Source organism: Pyxicephalus adspersus, chromosome 7 (genome assembly GCF_032062135.1).
Source record: "Pyxicephalus adspersus chromosome 7, UCB_Pads_2.0, whole genome shotgun sequence".
Taxonomy (NCBI): Eukaryota; Metazoa; Chordata; class Amphibia; order Anura; family Pyxicephalidae; genus Pyxicephalus; species Pyxicephalus adspersus.
In genome coordinates, this window is record NC_092864.1 from 52,235,936 (window position 1) to 52,254,121 (window position 18,186).

At 38.7% G+C, this 18,186-nt stretch overlaps 1 protein-coding gene across 1 annotated transcript in view; it reads right to left on the reverse strand.

Annotated features, from left to right (window-relative positions):
- The window catches only part of PDE1A (phosphodiesterase 1A), a gene marked incomplete in the record, with an annotated part of 116,420 nt that extends 98,466 nt beyond the window's left edge, over positions 1 to 17,954 (reverse strand). The window contains 1 exon segment of the mRNA XM_072418420.1: positions 17,215 to 17,954. Within this exon segment, the coding sequence (XP_072274521.1) occupies positions 17,215 to 17,315 (101 nt within the window).
- Between the last annotated feature and the right edge of the window lie 232 nt (positions 17,955 to 18,186).

Genomic DNA, 18,186 nt, shown 5'->3' on the forward strand with positions numbered 1-18,186 from the left:
ATTTGCTGCATTAGCAAATCTTCTAGCACAACGAGCCCCAGTGACAGTAATAAGCAATAAGTATAATAATGACGGCGTTACAACAAAGCACTGCACACTAAAACTATAGTCCCTGGGTGACATAGTCCCTGCCTGCAGAATATTCTACATTCTACGACTTCAATCCAAATCCCAACAGCAACACTATCCCTGAATGCCAGAAGTTTCTAACATAGGTAACAACATCCTAAGGACAGTGGGACTTGAATATAATCAGATGGGTACCAGACTCATATCAAAAAACCAATCAATCTGATGGCTGATCACTAAGGGAAATCTGTAGGGTGCAATTGCTGTCTTCTGCTACATTCTACCTGACTATAATAATGATCCTGCAGTTTCATTTAGAATTCACATGGACCTGAAAGAAGTATACAGATCAAGAACATTTGTTTTCCTTTCTTTGCTGCATACCTGTCCTTGGATCCACAGACAGCAGGGCAACTATGACATTTGAAAGGAAATCAACAATGTGAGATTACATGTTACATTTCAAGATTCACTGAGATGTTGATTTGAGGGCTTGGAAAGTAGCCTCTTCAACACAATATACCAAAACCCTTTGCTAGATGTGCTTTATGATATTGCTTTGTCCTTGGCAGCATAAAATGTTTTCTGTTTTTCTGTGACACAGAAATCAACATGATCACAGATGAAAAGAAGATTAGCTGTCATGCCGTAATTGTTTCCCTCATTTAGAACAAAGCGGAGCAAAGTAAAAATGCACATTTTACTTCCACCCACATGTATTTTGCACTTTACAGTGATATCAAGGAGCATGTCTGAGGAGTGCGTTCTGCTTTCTATTCAGTTGTGGAAGAAACATAATAAAGCTCAATTCCTTTTATTGGTATACTTCATAATTGTATGGCTTCCTACAATCAGGCATTGCAGCTGAAAAACTGTTCTTGTTCGTCTATTGTGGTGGAGTTCAAAAGTTCTAGCGGTGCAAAAAAATGTATATTTACATCGAAATACTGTGATAATTGGTGCTGTAGAGTATATAACATACAGCACAGTGTAGCCATGCGTGTAGCGACGAGGCAAGGTAGAGTAGTGGAAGGCCTGAATGAACGGGCTTATATATAATAAGTTTGTTTTAGGGTGATTAGAAAGTCAATTTGGGGATGGGTAAAGAGGCAGAGGTGAGGGTGGGGTGATAAAAATGTCAGGAAGAGGAAGGGGTGAGGTTATTAGATCAGACAGGGTGAAGGAGAAAGCCTCCCGTTCCCCTTACCCCTTTTTTATTGTATTTGTTTTATATTAAGGGATCATTGGGATAGTGAAGTAGGGTTGAGTGGTTGAGGTCCTAGAGGGAAGTGTGTTATTTGGTGCAAATTTCAGTGGAGTTGGGGACCCATCTTTGGTATGGAGTCTCCATGGTTGGTAAAAGTTTTGGTTTGAGTACAAATATGGTGATAGTCTGCATTTAAAACATTGTTCCTGAGCTGGGAGAATTGGCAGCTGGAAGCAATTCCTATCAGGTGGAAGCAATTCCTATCAGCTGTGAGCAGACTACAAGTGGAATTGGCTGCCTTTGAGGACCAGCAACCAGATATAGTTCAATTTGGGAGGGTAATGTGGGGACTGTTGGATTACTGTTAATTTATTGTTAGTTTCTAATTATATTTTGGTACTTTGTTAAATTTTCTGTTGTTGTTATGGTATTGATATTTAGGAATAGTATTTGAAAAGCTTGTTGTAATAAAAGGGCAAGAGGACCATTTAACAAGAAATATGGTGTGCTTATTTTGATGGAAAGATTGTTAAAGAGGGGAGCGTGGGGGTTAGTCCGTTAGAGGTCTGCAAATATCTGTTTTTACAAGTTCAAGAGTATATGACAGCACAGAGTTCAGTGAGGAATATAGATGGTACAGCACAGTGTACAGAATAGGGCAGTCTGAGTATCCCAAATATATGCAGTGAATTTTTCTCCAAATTACTCACACTTTCCCTGGCGCCTCTATACCCTAAGAATATACACCCATCATATCTCATACCTTCATAGGAGTTTTCATCAACAGATCAGCAAACTTGTCTCTATCATATGACAGGGAGTGGGTAGAGTTACTTCTTAGTATCATTTCCTGGGTTTCTATTTTAGTATGACTATAAGATTGGATATTTTATGGTTTTATATCTCAAGTCAGCTTAATGGTCAGACCCAAGAGAATAATCCATCATACTGGTTACACAACTGAGAAAAGAATTCACAATAAATATATCAACACTGTATACTAAAAGTTTTCACTGCAACCTGATAAAGACAGATAGTTATACACTTTCTTTGTAGTCTAGATTTTTTCTATATTGCAAATACTGCCTATAAATAATTTTACAGCCAAGTCCTATTCACGTTCATATGTTTGCATTATTCTTGCATTTTATTTCACATTCTGAAGCATTGATGTTCATTGAATATATGTTTTAACTTTGTATATATATGGAAGTTTGAAAATAATTTGTGTGCTTTTTTATCTTGTCACCATGCAAAGGAATCAGAAATGTGTGTAACATGCACTTCTAGATGTTTCTTTAGATTTGTGCTTCAAATTCTAAAAAAGGCACAATTTCAAAACTGTATTTAGTGGCTTCTATGAGATATGACATCTAATGTACAGGGTATTAATATTATTATTGCTATTACTAATATTATTATTATTAATAATAGTAACAATATTAAGATGAAACAATATTTATCTATCGCCAAAACATTGCTTTACATCAACTAGGGGTAGCAAATGACAGACAGATACAATGACACAGGAGGAAGAGTGAACCCTGCCCAGAAGAGCTTACAATCTAAGAGAAGGGGGAAGTAGCATACAATAGGAGAGGATACACATTTTTTTGGCTTATGTGAACGGGGCTTTAGACAATAGAATGAGCCTATTTGACCCAGGCTTCTGTAAAATCTGCATTTTCAACTTCAACTAAACTCACATCCTTTACTTGTGATCAAAGCAACCTTGTCATTAAAAATGCAAAGATAACCACCCTGGAAAAGAAAAGGGTGAATACTTACCAGGTATCAAAGGATGTATTTGTTCTCTTGTAGAGCTATAGACGCCACTGCTACCCAACACTTCCAGGTGTGTGGTATAGCGTGTGCTCCGTTGGGCATTGCGGTTCTGTTTGGTGACCCCTAAGTAACTACTGTGTCTTGAAGGAACCTACAGAGATTTCCCTTTGCCACTAGCCAGATAGTTATGTATAATCCTTTTCTTTACATGGTGCCTCTGCATCTTTCCAACCATGGTGCAGAATGCTCTCTTCTTTTCAGATAAATTCCAGGGAGAGGAATTTGGAGTGTCACTAGGGAGCAATTTAACAACATATTGCATTATATATATTATGTCTCAGCTAATATTTTGCAAAACTTTGGCTTTATATCTCAACATCACCACTTTTAAACTTTGATATAAATAAAGTAGTAAATAGGGACAGTTTAAGACAAAATGGGGCTCCAGGGAAAGGAAGTGGGACCCCTATTTGAACAGCATTTCAGCTCTGTGCACCATCTGCCAAACTGTCAGTTGGGGCCCTAGAGAATGTGGGAAGAATATTTCAGTTTGCCCCCTTCCAAAAAATACTCCTACTGGTAAAATAACAATCTTTATAAATAGTGTTTGATTAACCTTCCTAGCAGTCTGATTCTGGCCGTATTTCCATGCAAAAAGTGATACAATTTTTTGCATGGAAATTCATTTTACATTGTAGGCCTATAATTCTTAGGCATAACTCACCGATACATGTCTAATGGTTAATAAATGTATTAAATGTATTAATAAACTTTAAAAAAAAAACACAAAAATCTGTAAAAAATAAAAAAAAATGTATAATGTAATAATACTGTACAGCAGCATATATAATATATTATATATTATATATATATATATAATTAATATTTTGTATTGAATCCAATACAAAATTATTTGAATTTCCCGGCTCTATGTCTCGGCTGCACCGACGCATGTACCGACGTCATCAGGAAACCCTGTAGGACGTCTTCACTTCGCAGCTAGAGATCGGAGGAGGCAGACAAGTCCCCAGGACCTGCGGAGACCAGCAGCATGGCAAGGGACAGCGACGGAACAAGGTAAGTAGGTTTTTATTCTGCTTTTAGGTACCCCGAGTCAGACTCGGGAATACCGCTGGGCGGGTTATTGGTTGCACAGTGGTTCAATGGCTGGCATTTTGGCCCTTATAGTACTAGGGTCCCAGGTTTGAATCTCAGCCTAAATACTATCTTTATCGTGTTCCCTCCATGTTCGCCTTGATTTCCCCCCACATCCCAAAAACATTTACTTAGATCAATTGGCTTCCCCCAAAGATTTGCCTATATTAATGTTATATGACTATTGTAGGGACATAACAGGTAGATTGTAAGCCCCTTTGAAGGGAAGTTAGTGATATGACGATGGACTTTGTAAAGCCCAGCGTAACATGTTGACATTGTATAAATACAAGTTGAGTGGCATGGTGGCTCAGTGGTTAGCACTCTGGCCTTTTCAGTGCTAGGTCCCAGGTTCGAATCTCAGCCAAGACAATATCTGCATGGAATTTTCAGGGTCTTCCCTGTCACACTTACCTCTTCCTCCCTAAAGCACAGACGCCTCTCTCCTGCGCATGGGGGCAGTTCTGATGCTGGGCATGTTTCCTCTGTCCAGCTCCTGCATTAACCCCTGGACTATCCTTCAGCTTTGCGATTTGGTACCGTGTTTTGCCCACCTCAGTGTGCCCAAAGACTGCAACCTGGCAGTAACCAGCGGCGCAACATCCTCGCCATCAGAGGCTCTGGAGAAAACCTGGTTATGGCTTAGACTCTGGGCCTTGGCCCTTCTCAGGGCTCACACCACCTCCATGCAAGCCGTAGGGCCCCCTAGTGGTCCTGTCTCTCTGTTCGTGACATCCCTAGTGTCTGCATGAGTTTCCTCTGGGTATGCCGGTTTCCTCTCACATTCCAAAAACATACACTTAGGTTAATTGGCTTCCCCCAAAATTGACCTTAGACTGTGTTAAAGACATATGACTATGGTGGGACATTATTTTGTGAGCCACATTGAGGGACAGACAGCTAGTGACATGACTATGGACTTTGTACAGCACTGGGAAATATGTTGGCACTATATAAATACTGTGTAATAATAATAACAACAGTAATATTAATTTTTATGGATGAATGAAGTATCCATTGCACCTAAATATTTATTTCTTTCTTCTTTGCCCAAAAAATCTGTCTACAGCTATCTTTTTATGGTTGTGAGAATATCAAGAAGCACACACACAAGCCATGTGCCTGGAATTGTGCAGTATTCCAAACAGGAAGATACATAACCATAACAATATGTGAAAACTAGCAAAAAAACAGATTTACAGGAACTCTGGTATACAATAGTTATAATAAAAAAATCTACCGCCGGCAGTTTAAATTATACATTTGTATATACCCGTACCTAAATATGTATATTGTATTTAACACTGTCTCAATCTAAAGCAGACCTGTCATTTAGGAGAAATATAACAATCACATGGAAAAAAAGAAGCAATCGAGATTCAGGCGAAAGTACAATATAGTTTTAAATATCCTCCCTGTAAAATAAGAATTCCAAACTTCCTGTTTTTATATTTTCTGGACTGCTTTTCCACTCTCTTTTTACTTTTGTTTTTTTTTACATATTCCTTTTACATTGGACTTTTTCCCATACTGTGTAATTGGCAAAGTTTTTCACTTTGTGTGGTCGGAGCGATTTCTTTGTATCGTGTTCCTCAGTTGCATGCAAAAATAATCTGTTCCATGTCTGTTTGTTTATTCTTTTCAATAAAAATATTGAAATATTTACCATTTGCACTGGTTTATCTACTGTATCAGCTTCTCATAATGTGCATTAGAATCTGAAGCAAGTCATATAAAGCCCACTTTGTTTCCTAGTTCATGGACATCCAGTAGTATCCAGCCCTTCTCTTATTGTCCTTTCTGTCTCTTTCCCATCCCTTTCATATATTAAGGTTTAGAGAAATAACAGCATCCTGTTTTCTGGAAGCTACCTACAGCATTCTGTCACCCCTTCCCAGAGCCATGATTTGCCAGCACTGAATAGAAAAGAATTAGTGATGACATCACTGGATCTAAAATTAGTAATGTAATCTTCAGCATCTCCCCTATTCATGTTAATGGGAGATGTTGGGAAATATATTCTGCACCCCGCTGCAGTGGATCACAGCACAGTTCCAAAAAGTGGAAAGTTGGTATTAGCTGCATGGTTGTTGTTTGTGATTTGTGTAAGTTGTATGGCCAAATCTGGCTACTTGTGATGGTGTTTGCCACTTCTGGGCCATAGCAGCATTTTGTTGTTCACCCAGGAGCTGCTAACCGCAGGGTTTCATATTTTGGGTGTGAAAGGGCCCTTATAATGCCTTCATCTATTGGTGCTGATGATCAAACACATGCTATGTGCACAGCACCATCTGGTTGTTGTAAGAAAAAGCACAGACCATCCACAGTGACAGGGTAGCGGAGCTGCCTGGAATATAATACAGTGGAGGAAATATCGCACATAACTGGGTTTTACTGTATTTTATTTCTGTATTGCAGTCCTGTATTGCACTACATATCATGCTTTGGTTATGCAGGGCAAATCATTGGGTTCAGTTTAAAGCAGCAGTAAACCCAAAACTAACCCAAAACAAAAAAATTACACTTACCTTGAATCCTGCAGATCAGTCTATTCGTCGGGAGGTCTCTTCCATCGGTTGCCACATGGTCCCGGTATCTGTCTTCGGCCCGGCATTGACATTTTCTCCTCTCTTCTTCCGTGTTTTTCTTCCTACGTCACCTAATCTCGCACTGCGCAGGCGCAAGATCGGGTGACGTAGATTGGGAAAAAACTTGCTGATCTCACTACACATGCTCGAGTATGTGCAAGAGGAGCAGCCAAGTGCCAGGGTTGTCTACCCTTTTATGTAAAGTCAAAATTCTGAGTTTAGGTATGCTTTTATTCTGATTCCAGCATCTTCTTATACTTACCTTCCCCTTGATTTCCTGTTGGTTCATGTACATGCAAGAGAACCTGCGCAAGCTCCAATTTGCAACACACATAGGGACCTTTTTCTTCCCTCAACACAATACAAGAACCAACACTGCTACATGGAAGGAAGAAGAGTGAGTCGCATGATCTCACGTATCCAGAAGAGCAGAATACTTCATTTTGCTTTAAACAGAGCACCAGGAGTGCAATTTGAATATGTGTCGCATAGGTATCTGTACAGTTTCACTTTAAACGCAAAAAGGTTGTGTTACCACTTATAGTTGCATGATCCAATGCTTTCCTGCATAAAGTCAAGTTATACTTTTTCACCAGTTTCTAAAATAATTAACAAAAGGAGAACAGTGGGCATTTTAGACTAACTGAAGCCAGTCTTCCTAATAATATTAAACATTACAAAACATTGATCTTAAGAAAATAAATTGGTTGTCTTGGTAACTTTATTTCATGTGGTTGGTCTTTTCTTGGCAGTTAAACAATTTTCCTGTCCAAACTTTCCAATATTCTTATGATATATAATTATTCCCAGCATGTTAAATATTCTTTTCATGAGCAGAAGTAAAGGGATAATTAAAATAGTTTTTGTTTTATTTCCAAGACCCTATCTTGTTTTTATCCTCTTCAAGTTAGTTTGTGGTTCAATGAAGACAGAATCTCCTGTTAATGTGATAACACACTGCATCAAAGTAAAATGTGATCATTTACTGCATTAAAGTAAAACTATGGCCTGCAATTAAAAAATTAAAGGTGTTGAAGCACTTGGTTATAAGTATATCTGCATGAACAGTTACTGTTAGTCCCGCTGAAAAGTTTTACGCATACCTGTTCATTCTGCCAGAGCAGTCCACCTCACGTAGCTTCCTGTTATGGGGTGGCAACAATGCTGAACTGCATCCGAGTAGAAAGCAGAGTTGCCACTCTTAGGCTGTGACTGCTTGCACTTTAGTGTTTTGGCTGGGCTAATTGTTACTTTCAGTTCTATACCCATATTTAAGAGAGTTGTAAGCAATTACCCAAATTACAGAAGTGTAAAGAATGATATTTACTGGAATAAACAGAAGAACAGGCTGTGATCAGAGCAGACAGCAATCAAGGCAAGCTCATGCAACAGGCTGAGGACAGGGCAGGTGGTGATCAAAAACAAAGTCAGGCAACAGGCGCAAGTCAGGGCAGGTAAAGATCAAAGGCAAGTCAAGGTCAAGATCCAGAAAACAAAAACAGAGAGAACACTGGGGGAAACAGTGGGTAACATGCTGAGGATACAGCCACATGTGCCTTGAACTGGGGATATTTATATAACCCTCATAACCCTGAGTGCACATTTGTTGGAGCACACCTTTTTTCACAAGACAAGCTGTTTGTTACACACTTTACATGAGGACACAACACCATCTACTGGTAGTCAACAAACATGCACAAAAGATCATTTAGGAGCAAAATCACCTATCAAACAAAAGGTACAAAATAGTTTATTTTGGTAAAAAGAGGAACAAATATACAAACTGAGCCCATGTAATTTTAATATTTTCCCATAATAAATATTTTATTATTTACACACCAGGGATGGATTTATTTTCACACTCATTTCATTTGCATTCCTTAGCAATAACAGCTGCATTTTGTGCCCTAGATTTATATTTGAGTCAAAGTATTTTTCCTGTTTTTCAGGTAAAAGTAAATATCTCAGTTAGCTTAAATAGTAGGTAAATTATAGCAAACTTTATTTTGGCAAAATCACTAAAACAGCCATTTTAACACATAAAGCAGGAGTGAAAAATAATGCAGCGTGAGGACAATACGCATTTGTTTGCTGATTCATACGCTTGTGGATTGTCAGCACCTGGCCATACCCAGTCTTACCTATTACTTTTTGTATTGTCAGTACTGTCTCTGTTTAGAAAACTGAGCTGCAAACAAGCAAGGCACATAAGGTGAGTTCGCCTGTCACAGAGAAAGTAAATTACGCTATTTGATTCGTTTTTTAAGTTTGTACATTGTACTTGAATTTGGTACCTCTTTAGACTATCCTACACGAGCCCTTAGTTTTACTTTAAAGCAACCTTGCAGACAGAGGTAGGAGAAAGGTACCCTAGTTGACTTCCTTCTGAGATAACAGTTGCCTAGCTCACTATGCTTCAGTATATTGTAAGCTGCTAATTTAAAACAAACATGCAAAAAGTTTCAATCCTGGACCTGATCCATTCCAGGTTTGCAGGATCACCCAGCTTCACTGAAGAAAGTGTATCCTATCCTTGGGGAGCTTTAATAAATGAAGCCCACCGTCTTTGGCTCTGCTGTTGTGAGTCTGAGGGTTCAAGTAGAAATAGTCATTCAGAAGTATTTGACTATTTCTCCTCTAACTCTTTATTTTATCCCCTTCAGTATGGTTTCCGCCCCAGCATTCTGCCCCAGCATTCCGCTGAAAAGTCCTCAAAAATGTTTTCAATTACCTCTTAGTAGCAAAATCCAAAGAACACTTCTCCATACTCAAACTCTTGGACCTTTCCGCAGTCTTCTCTGTTTTTTCTAAATTATCCTATCACTAGGTATCTACCCCAATTTCAGATTACTTCCTATATGTCAGGACATTCTTTCCCTGTCTCTTACTTCCACACTAACTCCCCACGGCTGTTGTCTGTTGGTGTACCATGGGGCCTTTTTTCTTGGTCCCATTTTTCTCTACACTCCTGGTCTAGGATGATTGAGCTTCTAAAATCCTATTTAAACTCAAATTGACAGATACTGTGCCATTGCAACTTTTGTTCTGCTTCTGAAATCCCTTTCTGTGCTGTGCCTTGGTCACCTCCTCCCACTCCTGCATCTAGGACTCACAAGCTTCACCCCTCCTTTGGAAATCTCTTTCACAGCTTGTTTGCCAAGCTCTTAGGCTTGAAATTGTCAATTACACCCATTAACACTGCACCATTTAAGACTACAAGCAGGTATAGAGTCTCTTTAGACATGCATCCAAATCTTCATCCTTCTGTACTAGTTGTCAAAGGAGTGACTGCCTCCCCCCCAAGATTTTTCATCACCCTACCCTATATCTCTACCCCGTCTAGATTGTAAGCTCACAAGTCCAGTGTCTTTCTCCTAGTGTCTATGGTGTGCATGTTTCTGAAATCAACATGTATTCTGCATATAATATGTATGTATGATACCTGCTATTGTATGGCACCTGTCTATAATATTCTCTGTATAGTGCCATGGAAGATGAAGAAACTATATAGAAGTATAATAATTGCCATCTTCAGGTTTAGCCCGAAGCTAAACTTGAAGATACCACAAACCACATGACACAAGTAGGCAATGGACAGTTCACACTGCATTTTTGTGCAGTGATTAAACAGTACACAGAAATAAACATTTGGCAGATAGGACTATCAGCTTTCCACCCTCGCTATAAGATTTCAGAGGGGTGGGTCAGCATTTAATAAAGTAAAACATAAAAGGGGGGTAAAGGGAACAAGGGAGCAGATATCCCAGATGATTATTAAATGAGTTTATTAGAAGTTTCTAATATATTATGTGCTAAAAAATACCACTGTGGAGGGCCCCCTCTTACTACTTAGGTGCCTACATATTCAGACAGTTACTGATAAATTTAACATCCTGTGAAGGGTGTCACTGTGACTAGAGAACAACAATCTGAACTGGAACCTTTGCTAAGTTGATTTTTGTTTTGTTTATTATTGTTACCATTGGATATCCCAAATTTTGGAAAAATTCCAATGATGACATTTGGTCTATTTCTCTATTGTTCTCCCCCAGTCCCCCATAAGTGCAATTGTTTTCACCTCATGCCATACTGAGCACTGTCGTCTCTACTGTTTATTTGTTGGGCACCATTGTTTCCCAAATCCTATCTGGGTACTATTGTTTCTTTTCGTTCGGAGGGAAGGATGAGTGAGCAGCACCACACTGTGCTCTCATTCCTTGACTTGTGCTGCCTACTTTTAACATCAGTCATTCATGGATCTGTCCATTAACAACGTTGGGCAACTGCTGTACACATGTCAGATTCTCGTCGATTCAAGCATGTCTGTTCGTCTTGGTCGATTATCATCTGACATATGTATAAAGCCTTAAGTTGTCGTCATGACATCAGGGCATTCATCCTATCACAGACATGGATATTTTTCTGCCCATTACATCAGACATTTTTTCTTACCATTTCTTTCAGTTATAGTAACAGTGGCCACCAGTATATATTAAACTGTCTGAAAAAGAATTCAGAAAGCAGGACTAACTCCGCAACTCTAAAAGTGTAAAAAGGTGTATATACACCTCAATATATTTTTTTCCAGGTTTTAAATCTATCTTTTGTAACCAAATGTTCTAAGTGTAAAGCTGCATTTCCAGCTGGCATCTTGTAAAAGTCCTACACCTGCAAACTTCCTTAGTTTATTTTTATTACCTTTTATCTGACAAAATCTCTTTTTATAGTATTTATGGTCCTTGGCTATGTGTTTCTTATTTCACTGAATTCCCAAGAAAGCACTTGAGACAAGAGATTCCATTTTGCCTAATAGACGTTGAGAATGAGACATAAAGTGCATTGTTAAAGTTCATTCAGTACATCGTAGACATATACATTTAGAGAACGAGAATGACTTAGTGGGTCTAAAGCTTGATCTAAATGTGTAAAACATTGATGATTCATTATACACATTGACACAAATTACCAGAGGGCATGCCGTCATGTCAAATCACAATCCTGTACTACGCAAGCCATTTATCAAGATAATGTGCACCTGTTTGCAATTAATTGCTGGAGTGTGTGGGCTGATGTAAGGAAGATCCACTTAAACTATTGAAAATTAATTGTGAAATAGACTCAAATGGAGGTTGCTGAATCGTTAAAGAGGATCTAAATTCGTCAAGATTTACGTTGCGTACAGTGAGATTTCTGGTTCTGCTCTGAACGGTATTAAAGGCTTTTCACTAATCTCCATTTAAACTTCTCCATATTAAAAACAAAATGTGAACTTTATCATTAATGCAACACAGACCGCAAATTATATTGTAATTGTAGTAAGCATTTAATGATACAAGAATATAACAGCGATCCCAACTGAGAAAGTGGGGTTATTTTTCGGGTAGCATTTAAAGTGTTGGGGAAAATACTCCTAAAGCAAAAGTGAACATCAAAGAAGAAGGTGGGGGTACCCGAAGCTTCCTCCACGGGGACGCAGGAAAAAAACAGGACAGCATGAGACCGAATCAAGGAAAGCTCTGGAGGGAACAAGAAATTTGTGAAAGTAAAGGTAAGTGTGATTTTTTTTAATTTTAGTTTTGCTTTAAGAAATGGTTTCCTAGCATTTTACTGCTTATAAAATGTAGAGAAACCAAAAAATCTTCTTTTCATTGAAACAAATGAGGCGCCTTTAGCAGGCAGTGCAGTTATGTTGGGGGCTGTGGTTAGCCCAGAGATGCTGTCACACTTACCTGTTCCTCACTAAAGCACGGGTGCCTCTTTTCTGGGAATGCGGGCAGTACTGACCCTAGCGAGCCTGCTCTCCTAAGTTTTATCAGTTTTGCCCATCCTGCTGGCCAATCAGGAAATAGCCTCTTAAACATCCCTGGCTATTTAGCTAGCTCAGACACAGCACTCAGTGTTCATGCAACATATCTCCACTAGTGCCAAGCCCCTAGCTCTGCTGAGATGTTCCTGTCTACCTGTTGCCTCATTCAGTGTTTTCTCTATTCAGCTCCTGTGTTACCCCTCGTTACCCAGTCTGTTCTAGCCTATTCCCTTGTGCTGTTTTAGTGTTCCTCTCTGTCTGTGGTTGTCCCTGTGTCACCTGTGCCTCCTAGTGCTTCCAGTGTCTCCTGTGCTCCCTGTGTCCGCAGTGGCCGACTGGTGTTTATTTCCTGGATCCTTGGTATTTGACCCCTGGCTTGTGACCTGATCTCTCTTGCTTGCTTTCTGCTTTGACCCCGGCCTTCCTTGACTATTTTTCTGCCTAGTGCTTTGGTACCGTGTATCTTCCTGCTCACCCTGGTGTGCCCAAGGACCACAACCTGGCAGTAACCAGCAACGCAACATCCTCACCACTAGAGGCTCTGGAGAAGACATGGTTACTGCTTAGACTCTGCTCTTTGGCCCTTCTAAGGGCTAACAACACTTCTGTGCAAGCCATAGCTGCCTCTAGTGGCCCTGTCTCCCAAAGCATGACAGACTCCAGTTGCATAGATTTGAATATGAAATTTTACCAAACTATGCATGCATTTTTGGTCTTTTGAAAATACCAAATTTGGTAGTATTTGCATAAAAGCAGTACAAACATATGGGGTGTTTTAGGTTCCTGTATTCCTTAAGTTTCTTGCAACAGCAAGTCTGGAAAACTTTGATAAAGACCAGGAAATGCCTCTAAAAATGGTATGTAGCTTTTCCCAGGCACCTATTAATGGTATCTTCCCCAGCCGTAAAGCCATAATTGTGACCTGAACTCTGTGTAAGCTACCAGACACCTTTACAAGAGGTCCGCAAAGAAGAAACAAGCAACTTGGCAAGAAATTTGGTTCAGTTATAGGTAGCTCCCAGTAGTTCATGTACAAGTTACCCAAAAAAATAAATAAACATTAGCCTTCTGCCTCTTGGCTACCATACTCTGTAGCACCATCTTTACTAGACAGACGAAATAATAAGCACAGCCTTTAAGAAAAACAGGGCAACTTGCGCTATGTTCAGACCCAGAGCAGGACCAAGCAGCTCCTAGAAACTGGCACTGTGCCACCTATTTAGCTGCCCACACCACTGCGTGGGTCTTAAAGAACCAGTGTTTACACATTAGAAAGCCGATGGTACTGAATAGCAAACCCCCATTCAATCATTATGATGAGACTCTACATGTAGCATACAAAGTTCAAGTTAACAGCCCACACTCTAAAAAGGAAAAAGTCTTGTAAAGCAATTTATACTATATATCTGTAACTATGGTAATGATTTGTCTGGATTTAGCTGAACAATTACAAAAATTAAAAGTTAATTTCCAGTTCAGTAAAAATACATTTTCCAGACAATTCATTGCCATGGATATGTACAGTATGTATGTGGTATATTTCCTAAATCTGTCCATTGATTAACTGGGCATTAGGACTTCTTATATGCTGAATCATACATCAGTGTGGGCGTTGCAGTGAATTGTTTTCTGACATCGTGCAGGCATCTTCTTCTTGAACATGGTAAAAAACACGACTTGGCAACTTTTGTTTAAATAAATTTGTAACCCCCAGATAAATTCAGGCCTGCCTTTTGCTTCCTTAAAGGTAAACAATAAAGGCCCCTAACACTCCAAGATTTAGATTTTCACTTGCTCACTTCAAGGTACCTAACCAATGTCATGGTGGGGGTTGAAAAAAAACAACACTTTTGATTAAAACACAACACATTATCAATGTCGATTGTTGTGAATGTGAAGCGCTTCAAAGTTTAAGAAATTGACTGCTAGATACTGATATAAACCACAAAAAACAGTTGTGTACCCATTTGTATGGCGTTTGCAGGTTCTCCATGTGTGTGCATGTGCTTTTTCTTCGGGTACTCTGGTTTCTTCCCATATTCCAAAAATAAAACATGCATTTATTTGCAAATGCAAAAAAAAAAAAATTGACCTTAGACTGTGTTAATGATATAAAACTTTGATAGGAACATTAGATTGTGAGCCCCTTTGAGGCACAGCTAATGACATGACTAATATGTCTGTGCTATAAAAACAGGGGTGTAGTCGTAAAAAAAGAAGAGGGGGCACAGTGCTATGCATGGCGAGCGTGGATGCATATCATTGTTATGTAAACGCCTCATTCCCGATAAAATGAGGGCACGGGATGCCCACACGTGCCCGCCCCACTACACCCCTGTATATACATACTGCCTAATAATATTAATAGTATTTTGTAGTATTAAAATGTGTTATGTTGTCATAAGTAGGAGGTTACAAAGAAAAATGTAGAAAGAAATTGTGTATTTAAAGGGGCATCTAAGACTGCAGATAGCTTTACAAATGGGTCTTTAAGTTCTGACTCTTTTTTTTAGTTAGAGTTTAATGTTAGTGTTATTATGCAAATTACAATGCAGTAGAAATGGTACTTTCAAATTGTCTTAAAGTCCTCTCAATTGATCTAGAGATAGCTTTGCTGTGTCTTCATTTCCTTCCATTGGCCTGTCTTCCATTCACTCACATATGCACCACTGCCAGGTTGTATCAGTGCCATTCAACATGTGCAAATTTATTTCCAGTTGTGTCATTGTAGTGTTGTCAACATGGACATGTTTCTAGTAGTTTAAACACAGTATTCTTTATTTGCAGATATGTTACTGGAGGCAGCAGTACAGTATAATCTTAGTGTGTGCTGGCATGCTTTTGGTTGTGGAAAGATATTATAAGATGTATGGACATGTTTCTGTCACTGCGGACATGTTTCTGGTTATGCCAGAACAGTATTTCGTCTCTATAAACACATTTCCAGTTGCACCACTACATAAATTAGGCACTGAGGACATGTTTCTAGGTGCACAGTAGTATTTAGGCAGTAGATAGGCAGTACCCAAAGCTGTGTTTAAAATGATGTTAGAAAATACGGAATTGACTGTATGAAAAAGGTTGGCCTGATTTATACACTTTGACCAACGACTAGAGCATGTTTGATGAAGAATATATATATGCTAAAAATTACACATTCTCTTCCATTCTATTCCCTAGGTCACAGAATGACGACTGATGACCTGGACAACTTAGAATGCAAGGGTCAAATGCCCATGCAGTACAATGTGTAGTTAAAAGCAAATACTACACATACTACACAATAAAACAACAAATGTTGACTTTGTACTGTTCCCATATGTTAGATAAAAGTCCCACTAATGTAATTCCATTTTGATCAGCAGGCTTTGTTCATTTTTTTTTTGGTGCAGACATTTGGGGATGTGCTAATTACATGATTGTTGCATTGGAAAAATGTATCCCAATAAAAACTAATAAGATATATATACCCAGATTTGCTCCTAAATGTAAAAAACAATTGTTCAAAAAAAATTGTATAATACATTAGGGTAGACTATAAGCGCCAAAATTTATAATGTGCAGAATTATGACATGTCTGAAAAAATGCTTTGGAACTCAAAGGAATTTTGGGTATGTTCGGACTGTTAGTGAGGTTGCGGTGCTGTTACCACTTACTCATTCCAGTGAGCTGCTGCCTCAGGGGAGAGGCTACATATAGCATCTACCTGTGGCAGCTCAACAGGGAATAAATGGAGGTGCCAGAGAGCAGTTTAGTACCACTTACTGTCATTTGCTATATCTGCAAATGCTGGTTCTTTAAGAACCAGAGCTGCAGTGTAAGCAATGTGGATCGCTTTCTCCCACCCCAAGTGTGAATCTGCCCCAAGAGAGAAAAAGGCTTGGGTAATCAAATATTTAGGTGACCAAGAACAGTTTTGCATTTTGTTTAAAAGAGGTATGTTCCCATGTACAAAATTGTGTGATACAGGCTTATAACGGCTTGGACAGCTGCAACGGGCCACATACACATTGCAGCTACAATGTGGCTTCTCACACCAATTAATTAGTCCCATGGTCATGAAAAGATCATATGAAAAAAATCTGAATTGTAATAGCCGGAAAAGACTTCAAGACTGCAGATAACAGTACAAAATTGTGTTCTAGTTTGTAATTCATCTTATATCCCATTTTAGTTCATCACAACATTTCATTTACAGTATATTGTGTTAGTACTTTTGAGTTGTTTAAAAACACTGTGGTATAAGCTAGAACTTCCACTTAACCTACAAAAACACTGGTCTAACCCAACCCATTAGTCATAAAAACAACAATGAGCCAATAACATGAAATGCTTTCACTTAGCTGTTAATGCTAAAAACTATACAAATCATTACTTTAACACGGGGCACTTTTACAGCTCTCATTTCCAGCCATAATACATACACAGAAAAGAGTTTAAAAAAACAACAGTTGTATTTTCCAGCACGCTTTGGATAATAAAGGCATATAGTAATTCTGCAACACTTCAAGTACAGCAGTGAGTACTCTGTCTCTAATGTACTGTAGTGATGATGCTGAACAGATCACTTAAAATAAATAACAGTGGAGCGTAGGATACTTACATCCCCTGCAAACGCTGAACCATTTTGTCATTGGATTCCTTTTTTTTTAATTTGGAAGAGGTGTATTTCTGCTCTGAGTCTTCTAAGGTTGTAGAATCCATTTTAAGTGTCCTATGGTGTAGCAGTCACATTGACTATAAGTCCCACCAAGTAAAAGCATTCCTTAGTCCATTGCAATCCACTAACCCAATGCATATGAAAATATAATACTAATTAAAAAAAAAAAAACAAGTCCATAAAATGTCTAAAGAGTGAGAAAGAAAGCTTTTTTGGAAGACTTCAACTAAATGCAAAATCACACTGTTTTGTCTTCTTTGGATTTCAGCAGTTAAAACTATCCTCTTGCTCTGATAAGTAGAAACAGTACATGCAAGATGGTTAAGTATACCACTGCCTGCCTGTACGTTCAAGCTCTTCCCACATGCCGCTGAGTTTTACAGTTGTGTGCACTGAAGCACAAAAGCACTTTGCAATATCCAAGGATTCATTGTCATTTAGAATAAAGGAGAATTACTTAAGCTCTCCATGAGAGACAGATTTGTGGTCGCGAATAAAAAAGCACCAAGACAGAAATACAAAAAAAGGAAGAAAAAAGAAAAATACCATGCGTAAACCAAAATTACAAAATCTCCAAGGCAGGATAAAAAAAAGCTCATATTCTCCTGCAGATCTGCAGAAATCAGTTAAAGGTTTAATCTGAGCATTAGCACAGCTATAAAACAGATAGATCATTGGTCTTTGTGGGTATGATGTAGTTCAAGAAGCTTGTATCATCTGGTCCAGAAAATCATTTCATGATTATTTATCCCCTTTTAGCAACTCCACACAGTAGGTAAATGTCACTTACACCAGTGATGACTGTAGCAGCTGCAACATACACTCTACATCACTTATTCCTGAAACCCTTTAGGTCACGCAGCGAGAGAGAGAATAGCAAACATTTCAGGCTAACAAGATGGCATGAGTCAGAAC